This window comes from Simochromis diagramma, unplaced genomic scaffold (assembly GCF_900408965.1).
Source record: "Simochromis diagramma unplaced genomic scaffold, fSimDia1.1 OVJJ01000419.1, whole genome shotgun sequence".
Taxonomy (NCBI): domain Eukaryota; kingdom Metazoa; phylum Chordata; class Actinopteri; order Cichliformes; family Cichlidae; genus Simochromis; species Simochromis diagramma.
In genome coordinates, this window is record NW_024387244.1 from 78,552 (window position 1) to 94,911 (window position 16,360).

General features: G+C 43.2%; 2 protein-coding genes across 3 annotated transcripts; one reads left to right on the forward strand and one right to left on the reverse strand.

Moving 5' to 3' along the window:
• Positions 1-19: 19 nt before the first annotated feature.
• Positions 20-11,560, forward strand: actl6a (actin-like 6A). 2 transcript variants are annotated; one of them, XM_040052793.1, is made up of 14 exons: positions 20-168; positions 3,994-4,070; positions 4,732-4,906; positions 8,003-8,103; positions 8,323-8,420; positions 8,560-8,654; positions 9,379-9,485; positions 9,647-9,736; positions 9,808-9,869; positions 10,022-10,136; positions 10,257-10,337; positions 10,476-10,571; positions 10,731-10,817; positions 10,911-11,560. In XM_040052793.1, the coding sequence occupies exons 1-14, from the start codon at positions 144-146 to the stop codon at positions 10,989-10,991; spliced, it is 1,290 nt and encodes a 429-aa protein (XP_039908727.1). In that variant the 5' UTR covers positions 20-143; the 3' UTR covers positions 10,992-11,560. The 2 variants fall into 2 exon arrangements, with proteins under 2 accessions (XP_039908727.1, XP_039908726.1); XM_040052792.1 differs by lacking the exon at positions 20-168 and having other exon boundaries at positions 3,458-4,070.
• Positions 11,561-11,660: 100 nt separating this feature from the next.
• mrpl47 (mitochondrial ribosomal protein L47) lies at positions 11,661-16,269 on the reverse strand. Its single transcript, XM_040052796.1, has 7 exons — positions 16,112-16,269; positions 15,356-15,504; positions 15,032-15,092; positions 14,855-14,951; positions 14,650-14,780; positions 11,972-12,067; positions 11,661-11,886 (listed from the first exon to the last, which is right to left on the reverse strand). The coding sequence occupies exons 1-7, from the start codon at positions 16,264-16,266 to the stop codon at positions 11,775-11,777; spliced, it is 801 nt and encodes a 266-aa protein (XP_039908730.1). The 5' UTR covers positions 16,267-16,269; the 3' UTR covers positions 11,661-11,774.
• Positions 16,270-16,360: the final 91 nt, after the last annotated feature.

Sequence of the window (16,360 nt, forward strand, 5' to 3'; positions counted from 1 at the left end):
AGCTGTCTCGAAGCACTGTGGAGCCCGCTTTGTTGGACTGATGCATGCTAGCAGATTTCCTTTGTTGTGATTAATCGCTTTGTGGTTGTGTTTCTCCTGTAATAACATATATTGTTAAAGTTACTGTCGTTATAACTTAGAGGATGAGTGGTGGAGTGTACGGTGGTGGTGAGTATGATAATATGCTGATTTTATACACAACTGTCGTCCACGTTGTCCCTGGTTGGAGCTAGCCAGCTTTGTAGCTAGTTAGCTCGTTATGCTAGCTATGCTAAGGTTCTGCTTCGTAGTTGGTCAGCGATATAGTCTTGTGTCCATTTTAATTGTCATATGTTTAGGGCTGTTTAAATATGTAGACATCACAGGTGCTTAGTCGTGCAGACTTGAAGTGTTATACAAGTCACTCAGCCGGTGTCGTCTAGCTAGCAAGGAAATGAATGAAAATGGGCTTGCTGAGCTCACGAACAAATACCGTTTATGTTATGTAACGGTAAAAATAACGGTAGTTATGACGATACCGAGGCTCTCATCGCGATAAACCCAATACAAAGACCCTGCAAAGACATACTGATGACCCATCCTGTCGTTCCTGTGTTTTACAGAGAATAACTTCATAGTTCCTCCGGGTAGCCGGTGTCAGTTGTTATAAACGTGTAGGTACCGAATAGACCTTTTCATTAGTGACGCATGCGGCTTATAGTAAGATGCTTAGAAAGGATTCAAGGAGCTAATAAGACAATACAATAAATAATATTATAAGTAGAGTGCAACAAGCTGAGTACCAGTATAGAGTGTGGGTATAAATATAGGTGTAAATAAATACTTTAGCAGCAAAGGGCATGATGACCAGCATTGATAAAGTGACAGTGTCAATAAGTGTCAGTAGTGGTTAAGGTGCTACAATAACAGTTCTTGTCCATTATGCATGGAGAAGTTTCCCAGCTTCTGGAATGAAGCTGTTTCTCAGTCTGCTGGTTTTGCATTTAATGCTCCTCAGCCTCCTGCCTGAGGGGACAAAGAATGTATGTGCTGGGTGAGTGGGGTCCTTCATGATACAGGTGGCCCTCTTCCTGCATCTGGAGGTGTATATGTCTGTGACGGTTGGGAGGCTGCCTCCGACAACTCTCTGTGCAGCCTTCACCACCCTCTGTAGAGCTTTCCTCTCTGCCACAGTGCAGTTTCTGTGCCACATGTTGATGCCAGAGCACAGAACACTTTCCACCGCACATCTGTAGAAGGAGATGAGGACTGAGCTCTCCATTCCCGTACGCTTCAACCTCCTCAGGAAGTAGAGGCTCTGGTGAGCCTTCCTGATCAGGCTGGAAGTGTTTTTTTTCCAGGTGAGGTTGCTATCCAGGTACGTACCCAGGTACTTGTAGCTGGGTACTACTTCGACTGCAGATCCTCCAACGTGCAGGGGTGTGTGTCTTCCCCTCCTGAAATCCACAACCATCTCCTTCGTCTTCTTCTCATTTAAGCAGAGATTGTTTTTCCTGCAAAAGTCCTCCAAGTGTTCCACCTCCTTCCTGTAGCTGGTCTCATCATTGTTTGTGATGCAACCAGCCACAGCTGTGTCGTCCGCAAACTTTATAATATCACAGCCTGGATGGATGGGTGAGCAGTCATATGTAAGCAGCGTGAACAGGAGGGGACTTAGCACACAGCCCTGAGGGGAGCCAGTGCTGAGGACTCTGGAAGATGAGGAGACGTTGTGGATCCTCACAGACTGCGGTCTGTTGGTCAGGAAGTCCAAGACCCAGTTACAAAGAGAGGAGCTCAGTCCCAGGGTCAGTAATTTGTCAACAAGTGTCTGCGGGATAATTGTATTGAAAGCGGAGAAGAAGTCCACGAAGAGCAAACAGACGTAGGAATTCTTCTGCTCCAGGTGGGTGAGGGTGGTGTGAACCACAGAAGAGATGGCATCTTCTGTGGATCGATTCTTCTGGTAGGCGTACTGGTGTGGGTCTGAAGTGACTCTGATGGTGGCTTTGATGTGGGCCATAATCAGCCTCTCAAAGCATTTCGTGACGATCGGCGTGACGGCTACTGGCTGTCACAGCAGAGCTCTTGGGGACTGGGATGATGGTGGCAGTCTTCATACAGGTGGGGACAGCTGCCTGGGTGAGGGAGGAGAAAAGAACAGAAGCAACAACAAACAACGCACATGCACGGATATACACATATAAGTAATATAATTTGTATTTGATACCTCACTTTATAGATAGCTTCAATGTATTTAACCTCTTAGGACCTGGCGTCCACATATGAAGACATCACATTTTGGGTTATTTAGACCAAAATACTCAATTTTGCTCTACAAGGGCCTGAAATCCACTCATGAGGACATTATACTGCTACTGTTCTGTCGAAATTTTAAACAAATATCCTCATATGTGGCTCTCATTTTTCTTAGAAACAAAAAATCAGGTAAAAAAAATTCTGGTAATTCTTTGTTTTTACATTCATTGGATCCCAATCAGCCCAAATATCAAAGAGAAATCAAAAATGCATGCCGTGGAAGAGTTCGGGTCTTAGGAGGTTAATGATTATTTAAGATTGATACAGCATAGTATTGCGATGTTTTGCATGGGGATATTGTATCGATCCAGTGACACTAAATATAAATCTTTTATTAAATAAATTAAAATATTCTGGGAATACTATCAATAATGAGGCACATCTCACCTTGTTGGTGGCAACCTTTCTGCAAACAGTTGCAGTCTGATGTGCATTGACTGCAATCACTCTGGGAGAGATTGTTGAACGTCTCAAATAATTTGCTGTCTAATTTATAAATGCAGAATAAGTCCTACCATGTTTCCATCAGTTGAAATAGGGCTTTATCAGTGAACACAGCTCGAAGGGACTCGACTCAACTGGCTGCCAGTTGTATTCTTGTTGTAATTGCTATGGAACAGGAAGGTTACTGCGTGCAAGTGTAATAGTTACATATAAAGTCCTGTTGGTACCTGTATTCTCAGAAGCATATGGTATGTAAACAGCGTGACCCCATTCAATCACAGACTGATAGCAGCATCTTACAAACTGTTAAAAATCACAATAATATCATATCGTGAGTGAAATATTGTGAAAATATTGTATCGTAGGTTTGTCAGGTGATTCCTACCTCTAATAAAAAGCAGCAGTTGAAACATGTATTTCTTGACATAATGTAACTTATTAAGTGCTGGAATAGCCAGTTTAGTTCTTTCTGACAAATCTTTAATGTGTTGTTTTTCGGTTTAAGTAGCACATATATCAGTTTAAATCTCTGTGTGATGGTGAGGACCGGGAATGCTTATTTTCTACTCTATAATAATAGAAAATAAACATTTCCAGTCCAAAGAATATGGTTTTTCATTTTAGTGCCCAAACTGAAACTGCAGAACGTTATTGAATCTTATAAGGTGTAAGATGTGTTACACACACACACACACACACACACACACACACACACACACACACACACACACACACACACACACACACACACTATATGGACAAAAAATACTGGACCTACACATTACGCCAATGCCATGAAGCACAGTGTTTGTGCTGATGTTAATCTAAGAGGAGGTTTGGAGCTCTTCAGTTGTTGAGTCAGTAAAGCTTTGGTGACTTTTATGCAGTGTGCGCCTCAGCACTTACCAACCCTGCTCTGCTGGTTTGCAGTAAAACCACTTGCAGTTGACTTATTGAATATCTACGAGGGAAGAAATTTCATGAACTGTTGTTGAATCGCCACATTTGAATTCAATAAGTTCTTTACAAAGACCCATGTTTTTTTTACAGATTTTGTGAAGGCTGCATGGCTGGGAGCTTGATGTTATAAACCTGTGGCAGTGAAAATGCATGAACTCAAAGATTAAGATGTGTAGCCCAATACTTTTGCCCGCATTGTGTACAAATTACAGGAATAAAATGTTCCCCCATATTTTGTGCATAACTTCATTCGAAAAATGTTCAATCACAGCCCTTCCCTTATTTCTGCAGATGAGGTGGGAGCATTGGTGTTCGACATTGGCTCTTATTCTGTAAGAGCTGGCTACGCAGGAGAAGACTGTCCCAAGGTAAGTGGCTCACTCGAATGACCTTATTAACAACGTGTCTTTTCTTCCTCTGTGCATCTTCAACATCCCTCTGGGGGAACGGCAATGATGAGAAAATCAGGGTTGGAGTCACCTTGGAGGCAGGAGGCATAAATTGAGTTCAGATTATTCCAGAATACTTCCTTTTTCTGTTTCCTCTGGTTTACGTGCAAGTCCTGAGGGATAAAATGAATCTTTTGTGAATAAATGTAAGACATTACAGATGGACACTAATCGCCTATCAGCAGATTATATGCAAGCACAAATTTTACCATTTAAAAGATGTTTTTTCTTTCTGCTTTTGACATAACCCTCTTCTCCTGAAAATCCTCTCAGCATTTAGCTAGACACTGTAAATACAGTTTTTGCATAATTAACTGGTCAAAAACGGCCAGATTCAAATCAGGTACTTTTGAAAATTTCCCAACTGTTTGTCTTCATAATTCAGGAGGGATTGCATCACATTATGGCACCTCAGTGTTTCACAAAAATGTCAATTCATTCACTCACTGCAAAGGAGGATGACTAACTTTGTGAAAGGAGTTTTTGTGAATTTCTGTTGTTATGCTGGTCCGAAATCAGGCTCTTGCAAACAGCCTTAACCTGTAATTTGGTGTGTTTTGTTTTTTTTGTCCCATCTCAGGCGGACTTTCCCACAGTAATAGGTGTGACTCTTGACCGAGAGGATGGCAGCACACCCATGGAGACTGATGGTGACAAGGGCAAGCAGAGCGGCACCACCTACTATATTGATACCAATCAGCTGAGGGTACCCAGAGAGAACATGGAGGTCATGTCTCCGCTCAAGAATGGCATGAGTAAGCGTTTAGTCCAAGTGATTGGAGAATATGACTTTTTTCACCTGTACATAAAAGACTGGCCTTGATCTTTTCACATGTATGTTGTAAAAAAGGATTTAAATAAATGGGAAGAAGAGCTGTTGGAAAACACGGAGCAGGTTTTGATCTCTGATGCAAATGTGAATGTGTATAATCTGGCCTGCTTGATCCAAATCCATAATTAGTCTGTTTTGGTCTGACAACGACTTCATTGGCGAGCTCGTCAAACCCTGGCTGACGTGTATATATATATATATGACTGGAGCGCATCATGAATATTAATGAGATTATTTGAAGCTCGAGACAGCTCATCAGCATCAGCTGTGGTGTGCAGTGTTCTCCTGATGGAAGCCAAGCCCTCTGCAATCTGTGGTTTACTGCAGTGTCTGTGTCATAACGGGGCATATGCGGAATAACCCAAACTGTGTTTGGGCTTATTTTTAAAAACTTTGGATTTCAGTTTAACGGTCACCAACCAGGGCTGTTGCTGCTGCTGTTGGTCTGGTTCCCCAGTGAGCAGCAGGGCCGTAAATGAACTAAACTGGTTTAAAAAAGACTAAATTGGTGATTTGGCTCTTCTGCGATGGTGTTTGTATGCTGGAGCAGACTAAGCTTTAGAGGTTCGTTTTTATGTTCTGGTCAGCTGAACAGTTTTCTTTCCTTATTAGAAATTTCAGATATTTGCAGTTTATGGTTGTTCACGTCATCGACTGATCTTTTGATTGCTCTTTGGGTGAAACAATTATTCATTTGCCCTAAATGCCCTTTACTTCGTTTTCAGATTTACTTACTTGAACATTTATTAGTATCAGAAGTGACATAAAGTTACTGTTTTTTTTCATATAATTCATTTAACTAAGCCATTTCAGGCTCTAACATCGCAGCAGTTTTCTTCTATATTTGGGTTTTGGACTGTTGGACAACTAAAAATTGTAATGGCCATGTTTGTTTGTAGTGGCTTGATTCACAGATAATAAATGGCTTTTGCCAGTTAAAGTATTAAGTGATTGCGATTAAGTGATCCACTGATGGTGTTGACACTTTTTAAAGCATTTACCCAAAGTATTAGTGATGGCAAGTGCCCCAGTGCACTGACCTAGCCGCTGATGCTCATCAGAATCTGGTCCACTGGAGTTTCTCAGGCTATTTAGAGATGAGTGTGACACAAATCTTAATTGCAGCAGAAGAGCACAGTGGGACCAGAGTCTCCCTTAGAGGGCTAACCTGGAAAAATGGTGCCTGGTGCTCAAATTATTATCTAAAAAAAATTATAATTGCTCCAATTTCTCCACCATCTGACCCAACACACATGATAGTGTTGATGAAGGGGCTTTTTGAGGTCTGTATCCACAGAGACTGCAAAGCCTTACCATGACAACGTTGCTGTTATTTGCTTATGGTAAATGGTCTGTATTTGTATAGCGCTTTAGAATCAGAATCAGAATCAGAAAGGGTTTTATTGCCAAATGTTGAGCAGGTTTACAACATTAGGAAATTGCTGCGGTGCTTCAGTGCAAACATACTGTCATAAATTAAGCTTAAATAGACATGAAAATAAAAATAAGAATAAGAATTAAAAGTGCTAAGTAGATAGATTTATACATGATATATACATGAGTGCAGGTGGTGATCAGTGCCAAACATGGAATGATGCAGTGACACAGCGTAGGGTCATGTGTTAGTGGTGGGAACAGTCATATGGTTATTGTTCATGTGTCCGACAGCAGGGGGGAAGAAACTGTTCTTATGGCGAGAGGTTCTGGTGCGAATGGACCGGAGCCTCCTGCCTGAGGGGAGCAGGTCAAACAGACTGTGTCCAGGGTGAGAAGGGTCAGCTGAGATCCGAGCTGCACGCCGCAGTGTCCTGGAAGTGTACAGGTCCTGCAGAGATGGGAGTCTGCAGCCAATCACCTTCTCAGCAGAGCGCACAACACGCTGCAGTCTCTGTTTGTCCCTGATAGTGGCTCCAGCGTACCACACGGTGATGGAGGAGGTGAGGATGGACTCGATGATTGCAGTGTAGAATTGCATCATCGTCCGTGTTGGCAGGTTGAATTTCTTCAGCTGCCTCAGGAAGTACATCCTCTGCTGGGCTTTCTTTATGACGGAGGTGATGGTGGGCTCCCACTTCAGGTCCTGGGTGATGGTGGTACCCAGGAAGCGGAATGAGTCCACAGAGGTGATGGGGGTGTCAGTCAGGATGATGGGGGGGAGTGGGGCTGTGTGCTTCCTGAAGTCCACAATAATCTCCACTGTCTTCGGGGCATTCAGCACCAGGTTGTTGTGGCTGCACCAGGACGCCAGACGTTCAACCTCCCTCCTGTAGGCAGACTCATCCCCGTCCGAGATGAGTCCAATAATGGTGGTGTCATCTGCAAACTTGATTAGCTTGACAGACTGGTGGGTGGAGGTGCAGCAGTTGGTGTACAGGGAGAAGAGCAGAGGAGAAAGAACACAGCCCTGAGGGGAGCCGGTGCTGATGGTCCGGGAGTCCGAGACATTCTTTCCCAGCCTCACGTGCTGCTTCCTGTCCGTCAGGAAGTCAGTGATCCACCGGCAGATGGGATCAGGCACATTCATCTGGGAAAGCTTGCCTCGGAGATGGTCTGGAAGGATGGTGTTTACTTAGTCCCTATGGACCCCAAAGCGCTTCACACTACACCCAGTCATCCACCCATTCACACACACATTCACACACTGGTGATGGCACAGGCACCCTGGGGCACACTGACAGAGGCGAGGCTGCCGGACACTGGCGCCACCGGCCCCTCTGACCAGGCAACGGGTGAAGTGTCTTGCCCAAGGACACAACGACTGAGACTGCCCGATTACAAGACGAACTGCCAACTCTTGAGCCACGATTGATATTCACGTCTTTTAATTTAAACTAGTAAATGTTAACAAAAAGCTGCAGCTCTTCATATGAAGTGTAAATGGTTTTGGCTACCTTATTCTATGCACAAGTGATTGCTTTGTCATATGTTTTAATGTAGGTACGGTGACATAAAAAAAGATTTCAGAGGTGTTTGGCAGTTACCAGGCCCTTCATTTGTTTTCTCTTAACTCTGCCTCTAGTTGAGGACTGGGACAGTTTCCAGGCTATTCTGGATCACACGTACAAGATGCACTTCAAGTCTGAACCCAGCCTGCACCCCGTGCTCATGTCAGAGGCGTCGGTGAGTTAACTTTTGAGTCTCAAAAAATTAAGCGGTTTGATTTGCTGCTCTGTTTAAAAATAAAGATGTGACATATTGATGGTAACATCTGAGCTATTTGAGCTCAGCGCCAGGTGAAGAGTGTGTTTCCTGTCCTTGCCCTCATCACCATCTGCAGTATCTGTGTGTATCTGACAGTGATTTGTTGTAAGTGGGCTAACTTCTGTTCTGTGTTTGCAGTGGAACACACGAGCAAAGAGAGAGAAACTAACAGAGCTGATGTTTGAGCATTACAACATTCCTGCCTTCTTCCTTTGCAAGTCAGCCGTGCTCTCTGCGTATCCTTTACTGTTTCACGTCATCCAGGACGGACACTAAAGCAGCGCGTTCAGTTAATCATCACAGACAGCTCTGATGAAATTTCATGCCATCTGGTGGACTTTAAACCGCATATTTCTTTAACTTTAAACATACAAGCTTTGCCAATGGGCGGTCTACAGGCCTGGTTCTAGACAGTGGTGCAACACACACCACTGCAATTCCAGTGCACGACGGCTATGTTCTGCAGCAAGGTGAGAAGCTATTGTAACATACACATCATAAAATTATAAAGGGACTGCAGTTTGACCAGAAGAGCTCAGCTTGCTGTGATGAGCCAATCCCAGCTGCCGTAACGCAGGAGGCGGGTACACCTTGGACAAGTTACCAGCCTGTCGCAGGGCTGATGGATGGACCGTTAACATAACATGCATGTTTTTGAACTGTGGGAGATTATTTTGCAAAGGTATCGTGAGACTGGGAGCAGGATTTACTGTGAACGTTTCTGATTGGTCAAGTACTTGCCCTCCTCCTCCTTTGGGCTCCTTCCTTCAGGGATTGCTGCAGCGGATCGTGTGTCCATCTAACGTTTTCCTAAGCAGCATTGTTTTCTGTCACAGCAGCACTCTGCATGTCCTCTTTCACTACATCCACAAAAATTTTCTGTGGCCTTTTTTGTTTACTGTCTTTCTAAACATAAATGAAGAACAGGATATCTGACAAATAGAAAAGCAAAGTCAGGTTTTATTCATTAGTTAATAAGACCAGATTTATTAATTATGCTGAGGACAAAATCCAGCAGGAATGGGAGTGATCCATTCAGGGTCACTGTTACTGTGCAGTCTTTGTAGAAAATGATAAATGGGGTGTTACTGAAGTCACATTACGGTCTTTGAGTGCTTTTAAATGATATGTGTTATGGTGCCTACAAAGTTGCCGTGTCATTGAAGTTGCGTGTTACTCTTTCTCTCTCAACAGGCATCGTCAAGTCGCCCCTGGCTGGAGACTTCATGAGCATGCAGTGCAGGGAGCTGTTTCAGGAGCTAAATGTGGAGATAATCCCTCCCTACATGATTGCATCGAAGGTACGATCTGTGGAAGTGATTGTTTCATTTGATGAATGTTAAATGATTAACTTTGCTCAACATTTACCACGCATGGCTTTTCTACACATCATTGCCACATTACTGGGTTCAAGCCCTTATTGCCATGAGTCTAACCACAGTGGGGGGGTTTGTCCATACAGGATCCAGTGCGGGAGGGAGCCCAAGCCAGTTGGAAGAAAAAGGAGAAACTACCTCAAGTCACCCGCTCTTGGCACAACTACATGTGTAATGTAAGCAGCAAACTCGGCAGCACAGTAATAATAATTACATGTTTGGTAATGAAAGTGTCTTTTTCTTCCAGTGTGTAATCCAGGACTTCCAGGCATCAGTGCTGCAGGTGTCAGACTCTCCATATGATGAACAGTGAGAGTGGTTTGATCCTATACTTCAGTTTAACAGATTCACTCTAACGCTGTACTAGAAAAAGAGTCACATTAGAACCAGAGATGTTTACTCACACATAGATCAATATGATACATTTCAGTACTTTCCCCCCTTTTTCTTTTGTTCATCAGGGTTGCTGCCCAGATGCCCACAGTGCACTATGAGCTGCCCAATGGCTACAACTGTGACTTTGGAGCAGAGAGGCTGAAGATCCCAGAGGGGCTGTTTGACCCCTCCAATGCTAAGGTGAGTTTTACTCAGCAGGTCCCGGATGAATGAACGGCGCTGGTGATTAAATGTATATTGCTCTGAGGTGGTCAAATGTTTTTATTTATGAATGTAACATTTTTGTTTGATCGCTTTTAGGGACTGTCTGGGAACACCATGCTAGGAGTTGGCCACGTCGTGACAACAAGTGTGGGAATGTGCGACATCGACATCCGGCCTGTAAGCACCTCGTTAAACTGGATTTTCTGTGATTTTCTTTTCAGAAACACAGTTTTATGTAATCTGAGTAGTTTTTGTGCTTCGTATCTGTGCCTAAACCCTACAACCCCACTTACTGACCTGTGACTGTTATCCAAGGGTCTGTATGGCAGCGTGGTGGTGACTGGTGGAAACACGCTCATTCAGGGCTTCACTGACCGACTGAACAGAGAACTCTCCCAGAAAACCCCTCCGGTGAGTATCAGCCAGTGCCAGCATGTCACTAAATATGTTTTTATCAGTACCATCTTTAGCTTTAGTCAGTGATGTACTGCAATGTTTGTCTTTCCATTTTAAATTTGCTACATTTTGTTCATCATTTTTTGAGAGATCTTTAATCGAGTGCTTTTGCAGAGTATGAGGTTGAAGCTGATAGCAAACAGCACTACAGTGGAGCGCCGGTTCAGCGCCTGGATAGGAGGCTCCATCCTGGCATCTCTGGTAAGGACACACAAAACGACTTCATGTCAGTACCACATTAACGGCACTAAAGTGTTTTCAGAGTCTTTTAAACATTTTTCTTGCATCCTCCAGGGAACCTTCCAGCAGATGTGGATCTCCAAACAGGAGTATGAGGAGGGAGGAAAGCAGTGCGTGGACAGGAAGTGCCCTTGATTTGACCCCCGATCCTCATTGTCTTTTTCACTGCAAGCTCAACGTCGTGAATGGTTCCCCCCTCTGACCCAGACTCAGGAACACCTCGCTGTTTTATTTTTGTACGACTTGTTTTTAAAACAGAGTTTGTCCATACACCTGTCTGGGATTTGCTGTAGAAAACAAACATCTGCAATTTCAGCTCCTCTGAGAGCTCCCTGAAAGTCGGCCGGTTGCCTTATCTGTAAGTTGTTGGTGGGAACCTTGAATCAAAAAGTCAAGTTTCTGATCAAAACGACAGAGTACAGAAGCCAAAATGATTTGTGCAGAATGCTGATATGGTAAACTTGGGATGATTAGGATGTATTTGGAAAAACAACCTGTTAGTTTGACGTGAATATCGTCTCGTTCATGAACCTTTTTTTTTTTTTTTTTTTCTTCCTATGTAGCAGGTCAAGTCGTCACAGGTAAAGGCCAGTCCGTTCCTACCTGTGCTTACTGGTATTAACTCAAATCTGTATTTAATTTTCAGTCTTGCTTGTCATTGGCTTCATGTGGTCTTTTACAAATAAAGTTGTTTTTTTAATGATTAACTGAGTGCTGTAGTCTCAATACTTCAGTTCTGAGGGTTTTCATACAGGAGCGTAAAGAACACCGGAGTCGGGGTCAAACAGAGAGAGCGGCACACTTTAGAGCCATCTTACATAATTTATCTTTGAGATCACATGAAAGGTGGTCATACAACAGTTTCAGTCCATCCATGGCTATTTGATGAGCTGATTCACACTAGTCAGATCCACATTTTCAGGATGCAGGAGCTTTAATCTGGGGGAACCTCTCCTGTAACTTGGTGAGACGTCTCTTCTTTAAGTTTTCATTCCTTGCCCTTTCCCGAAGGTAATTCTCAATACGCAGCCTGAAGGAGAAAGGAAGTAAAATCCTTTGTAAGAAAAGTATCACGTACTTAAAAATATACATGATATTGCATACACTGGTCTTACCTTATATGTGGTTCAACAAACTTGGGTGTGTAGAACCTCTTGCGCTTGTATCGTCTGTTCATATACCAGGGAATAGCATACTCTTTGAATCGATACCTGTGGAGGAAATAAATCAGTGAGATTACAGGGCGTCCAATAAAAGTCTCAAATTAGCTTTGCCAAGGATGAATCGGTTCAGCTGCTCATTACCACAACTATGGACGGGTGCTTACGTGGTGCTTTTCTACTCTGAGCACTCGAAGCGCTTTAAGCCAGTCGCATTGCGGCAAGGTTAAGATGAACGTGACGTGGTTGTTAGTGCCAGATTTGAACTACTTAGAGCAGCCAAACTGCTGAAAATTTGTCCAATGAGTGGCAGTTCTCTGTCCAAAAAATAGCCTGGTGGTGTCAGGGGAGAACTGATAGGCTGTTTCAAGCCAATAGGAAGGAAACAGTAACTCAAATCACCACATGTTAGAACCAAGGCATACAGAAGAGCATATCTGAACACGCAATACAGGGAGTGCAGAATTATTAGGCAAGTTGTATTTTTGAGGAATAATTTTATTATTGAACAACAACCATGTTCTCAATGAACCCAAAAAACTCATTAATATCAAAGCTGAATGTTTTTGGAAGTAGTTTTTAGTTTTAGCTATTTTAGGGGGATATCTGTGTGTGCAGGTGACTATTACTGTGCATAATTATTAGGCAACTTAACAAAAAACAAATATATACCCATTTCAATTATTTATTTTTACCAGTGAAACCAATATAACATCTCCACATTCACAAATATACATTTCTGACATTCAAAAACAAAACAAAAACAAATCAGCGACCAATATAGCCACCTTTCTTTGCAAGGACACTCAAAAGCCTGCCATCCATGGATTCTGTCAGTGTTTTGATCTGTTCACCATCAACATTGCGTGCAGCAGCAACCACAGCCTCCCAGACACTGTTCAGAGAGGTGTACTGTTTTCCCTCCTTGTAAATCTCACATTTGATGATGGACCACAGGTTCTCAATGGGGTTCAGATCAGGTGAACAAGGAGGCCATGTCATTAGTTTTTCTTCTTTTATACCCTTTCTTGCCAGCCACGCTGTGGAGTACTTGGACGCGTGTGATGGAGCATTGTCCTGCATGAAAACCATGTTTTTCTTGAAGGATGCAGACTTCTTCCTGTACCACTGCTTGAAGGAGGTGTCTTCCAGAAACTGGCAGTAGGACTGGGAGTTGAGCTTGACTCCATCCTCAACCCGAAAAGGCCCCACAAGCTCATCTTTGATGATACCAGCCCAAACCAGTACTCCACCTCCACCTTGCTGGCGTCTGAGTGGGACTGGAGCTCTCTGCCCTTTACCAATCCAGCCACGGGCCCATCCATCTGGCCCATCAAGACTCACTCTCATTTCATCAGTCCATAAAACCTTAGAAAAACCAGTCTTGAGATATTTCTTGGCCCAGTCTTGACGTTTCAGCTTGTGCGTCTTGTTCAGTGGTGGTCGTCTTTCAGCCTTTCTTACCTTGGCCATGTCTCTGAGTATTGCACACCTTGTGCTTTTGGGCACTCCAGTGATGTTGCAGCTCTGAAATATGGCCAAACTGGTGGCAAGTGGCATCTTGGCAGCTGCACGCTTGACTTTTCTCAGTTCATGGGCAGTTATTTTGCGCCTTGGTTTTTCCACACGCTTCTTGCGACCCTGTTGACTATTTTGAATGAAACGCTTGATTGTTCGATGATCACGCTTCAGAAGCTTTGCAATTTTGAGACTGCTGCATCCCTCTGCAAGATATCTCACTATTCTTGACTTTTCTGAGCCTGTCAAGTCCTTTTGACCCATTTTGCCAAAGGAAAGGAAGTTGCCTAATAATTATGCACACCTGATATAGGGTGTTGATGTCATTAGACCACACCCCTTCTCATTACAGAGATGCACATCACCTAATATGCTTAATTGGTTGTAGGCTTTCGAGCCTATACAGCTTGGAGTAAGACAACATGCATGAAGCGGATGATGTGGACAAAATACTCATTTGCCTAATAATTCTGCACTCCCTGTATGTCGAACCTAGGATCAGGTGGGCCACAGCAGCAGCAGACCACATGGATTGCCGCTCCTGTCAGACAGGAAACTGAGGCTACAATTCACAAAGGCTCACCAGCACCGGGCAACAGAAGATTGGAAAAAGATTGTTTGGTCTGATGAGATTTCATTTCTGCTACAACATTCAGACAATAGAGTCCAAATTTGGCATAAACAACATGAAATCCTGGATCCATCCTGCCTTGGATCAACAGTTCAGGCTGATGGTGGTGGTATAATGTGTGGGGGCTATTTAAATGCCACAGCCTAGCTGAGTATAGTTGTTGATCATTTCACCCCTTTATAACAACAATATGCTGATCTTCTGATGACTGCTTCCAGCAGGATCAAGCAGCATATCGCAGAGCTGAAAGCAGCTTAAACTGGTTTCTTGGTAAATACTCTTTATTTTATTTTTCAATCCAAGAAAACACTGATAATATTTTTCAGGCTCAATCTGAGAATGAAATATGTGTAACAAAGCTTGGACCACATGTGTTTATATGGACCTACTATGTCCTGCAAACAGGCCGTTTCCCCATCACCATATGATAAAGGTATGACATTTCTTTTTCCCATGTAGGTCTGATATGCAAGACTGCCCTCACCAGTACACATATCCAAATATGTTCCTCCTCCAGGCTCCTGGTCGGCCTTTCTCTTGTCCTGTTTGCAGCAGACGCAGTGCGCTCTCTCTCTCCTTCGCCACCGTTTCTAGCCTGATCATGGACCGCTCAACCTGGGAGGGGAGAAAGCCTCATATAATCATTGGCACCCACATCATGTCAGCTATCAGCTCAGCATGAGACGAACCTTTCTTAGTCTTTCTGGACTTGGCATCTGGACCCTCTGCCTTTTTGCTTCCTGTTCAAGTGTGAGCAGCATGTTCTTTTCTTTCAGCAGGACGTACCTGAGACACAATCAGAGGGTTACACGCCGCTAAATGTTTTAAATGTTTCCACTGAGACGCTTCATTTCCACACAGCTCACCAGAGTTTGTGCAAGTCCTCGTTGCTCTTTGTTCTCAGTTGTTTGGCAGTCCACGGTGCGCCTAATAGTGCAAGAAGTTATAACAACCTCGTTAGTGCAATAGTAAAATGATCATGTCACTCTAAACTCACACATCTGACCACAAACAATTTGTTAAAAAGTATTTACTATACTTTTTAACAAATTGTGCTGATAAATAGTGTTTAGCAGATTGTGTTTACACTGATCTGCATTCAGGTGCAAATAAAATGAACATATTCAGGTTGATTCAAACTACAATCAAACCTGCAGACAATGTTCTCTTTGCGTGCTGTAATATTTTACCTGACTTCACGTTGGCCTCTCCCCAGTTCTCAGGTGAATCAAAGAACTCCTCTAGTCCTCTCCTGCTGATGGTTGTGTGCAGAGCTCGATACGGACCTGGAGAGCTGATGGGATTGCTCCAGGATGGGGTGACGATGGGAGACTTCTCCCTGTTGAACATGAAGAAAGTGCACACAGTAAGCCTGATAACAAATGCTGAAGCAGGTAAATTATTTTTCCGCAATTAAAAAACCCCCAAACAACAAAAACTGAATTCAGGGAATTCCAGCTTGAAATTTAAGTGTTACATTTCAGCACTTTCTGGTTTAATCCCAGGCAGATATTTTTGGTGTTAAGCTCTTTAACGTCAAATAAGAATTCGGATCATTTGAAGTTCTTTGGAGCCTCTTCTGTCCTAAAACATCACTGACCTGTCAGTTGGTCTTCAGGCTGTGACTTACTTTTCACATGTATAGTTAACAGCTGTGTATTGATGGGACATAATGGAGACCCCACGATCACAGCAGTCAAAATCTCACTTCAGTCTTATATACAGCCATAAAACCATAAATGTCCACTGAGTACATCAACATGGGAACTCGGGGTTTCTACCTCAGCGTAATAAAGAAAACCTGTCTCTTTGACTTTGCTGTAAACAATCACTGGCATCTTTGCACAAACAGTGACTGCTGAGCTGTTGACCGACAGCTTTGAATGTGTCGTTGTTAACCCACATTATTGTTCCGTTTTGGGGAACACATTAAACTGATCTCTTACCTGAGAAGAGAAGTCTGGCATTTGGCCGAACTAACAGCGCCCTGTCGCGCGTTTGTCGCTGATGATATCCTAAAGACATTTTGAAACTGCTTGCAAAGAGTCAAAACGCGTCCTGTGGATGAGGACGCCGCCATTTTTGATGTAGCGCTTCCCATATTACCCAGAATGCATTTTGTCTCTTTTTCTTAAAAAAAAAAAAAGAAAGAAAAAAGAAGAAAGATATATTTTAAAATAATTTTATGGTGCTAA

Bases quoted from the DNA above. Each gene is read 5' to 3' on its own strand.
- actl6a (XM_040052792.1), top strand. From the start codon at position 3,960: ATGTTCAATCACAGCCCTTCCCTTATTTCTGCAGATGAGGTGGGAGCA. The intron at 8,421-8,559 runs GTATCCTTTACT...TAAACATACAAG, and splicing joins AAGTCAGCCGTGCTCTCTGC to CTTTGCCAATGGGCGGTCTA. The intron at 9,870-10,021 runs GTGAGAGTGGTT...TTTGTTCATCAG, and splicing joins GACTCTCCATATGATGAACA to GGTTGCTGCCCAGATGCCCA.
- mrpl47 (XM_040052796.1), bottom strand. From the start codon at position 16,266: ATGGGAAGCGCTACATCAAAAATGGCGGCGTCCTCATCCACAGGACGC. The intron at 14,781-14,854 runs GTTCGTCTCATG...CTCCCCTCCCAG, and splicing joins GTCCAGAAAGACTAAGAAAG to GTTGAGCGGTCCATGATCAG. The intron at 12,068-14,649 runs GTGAGGGCAGTC...TTTCCTCCACAG, and splicing joins ATATTTGGATATGTGTACTG to GTATCGATTCAAAGAGTATG.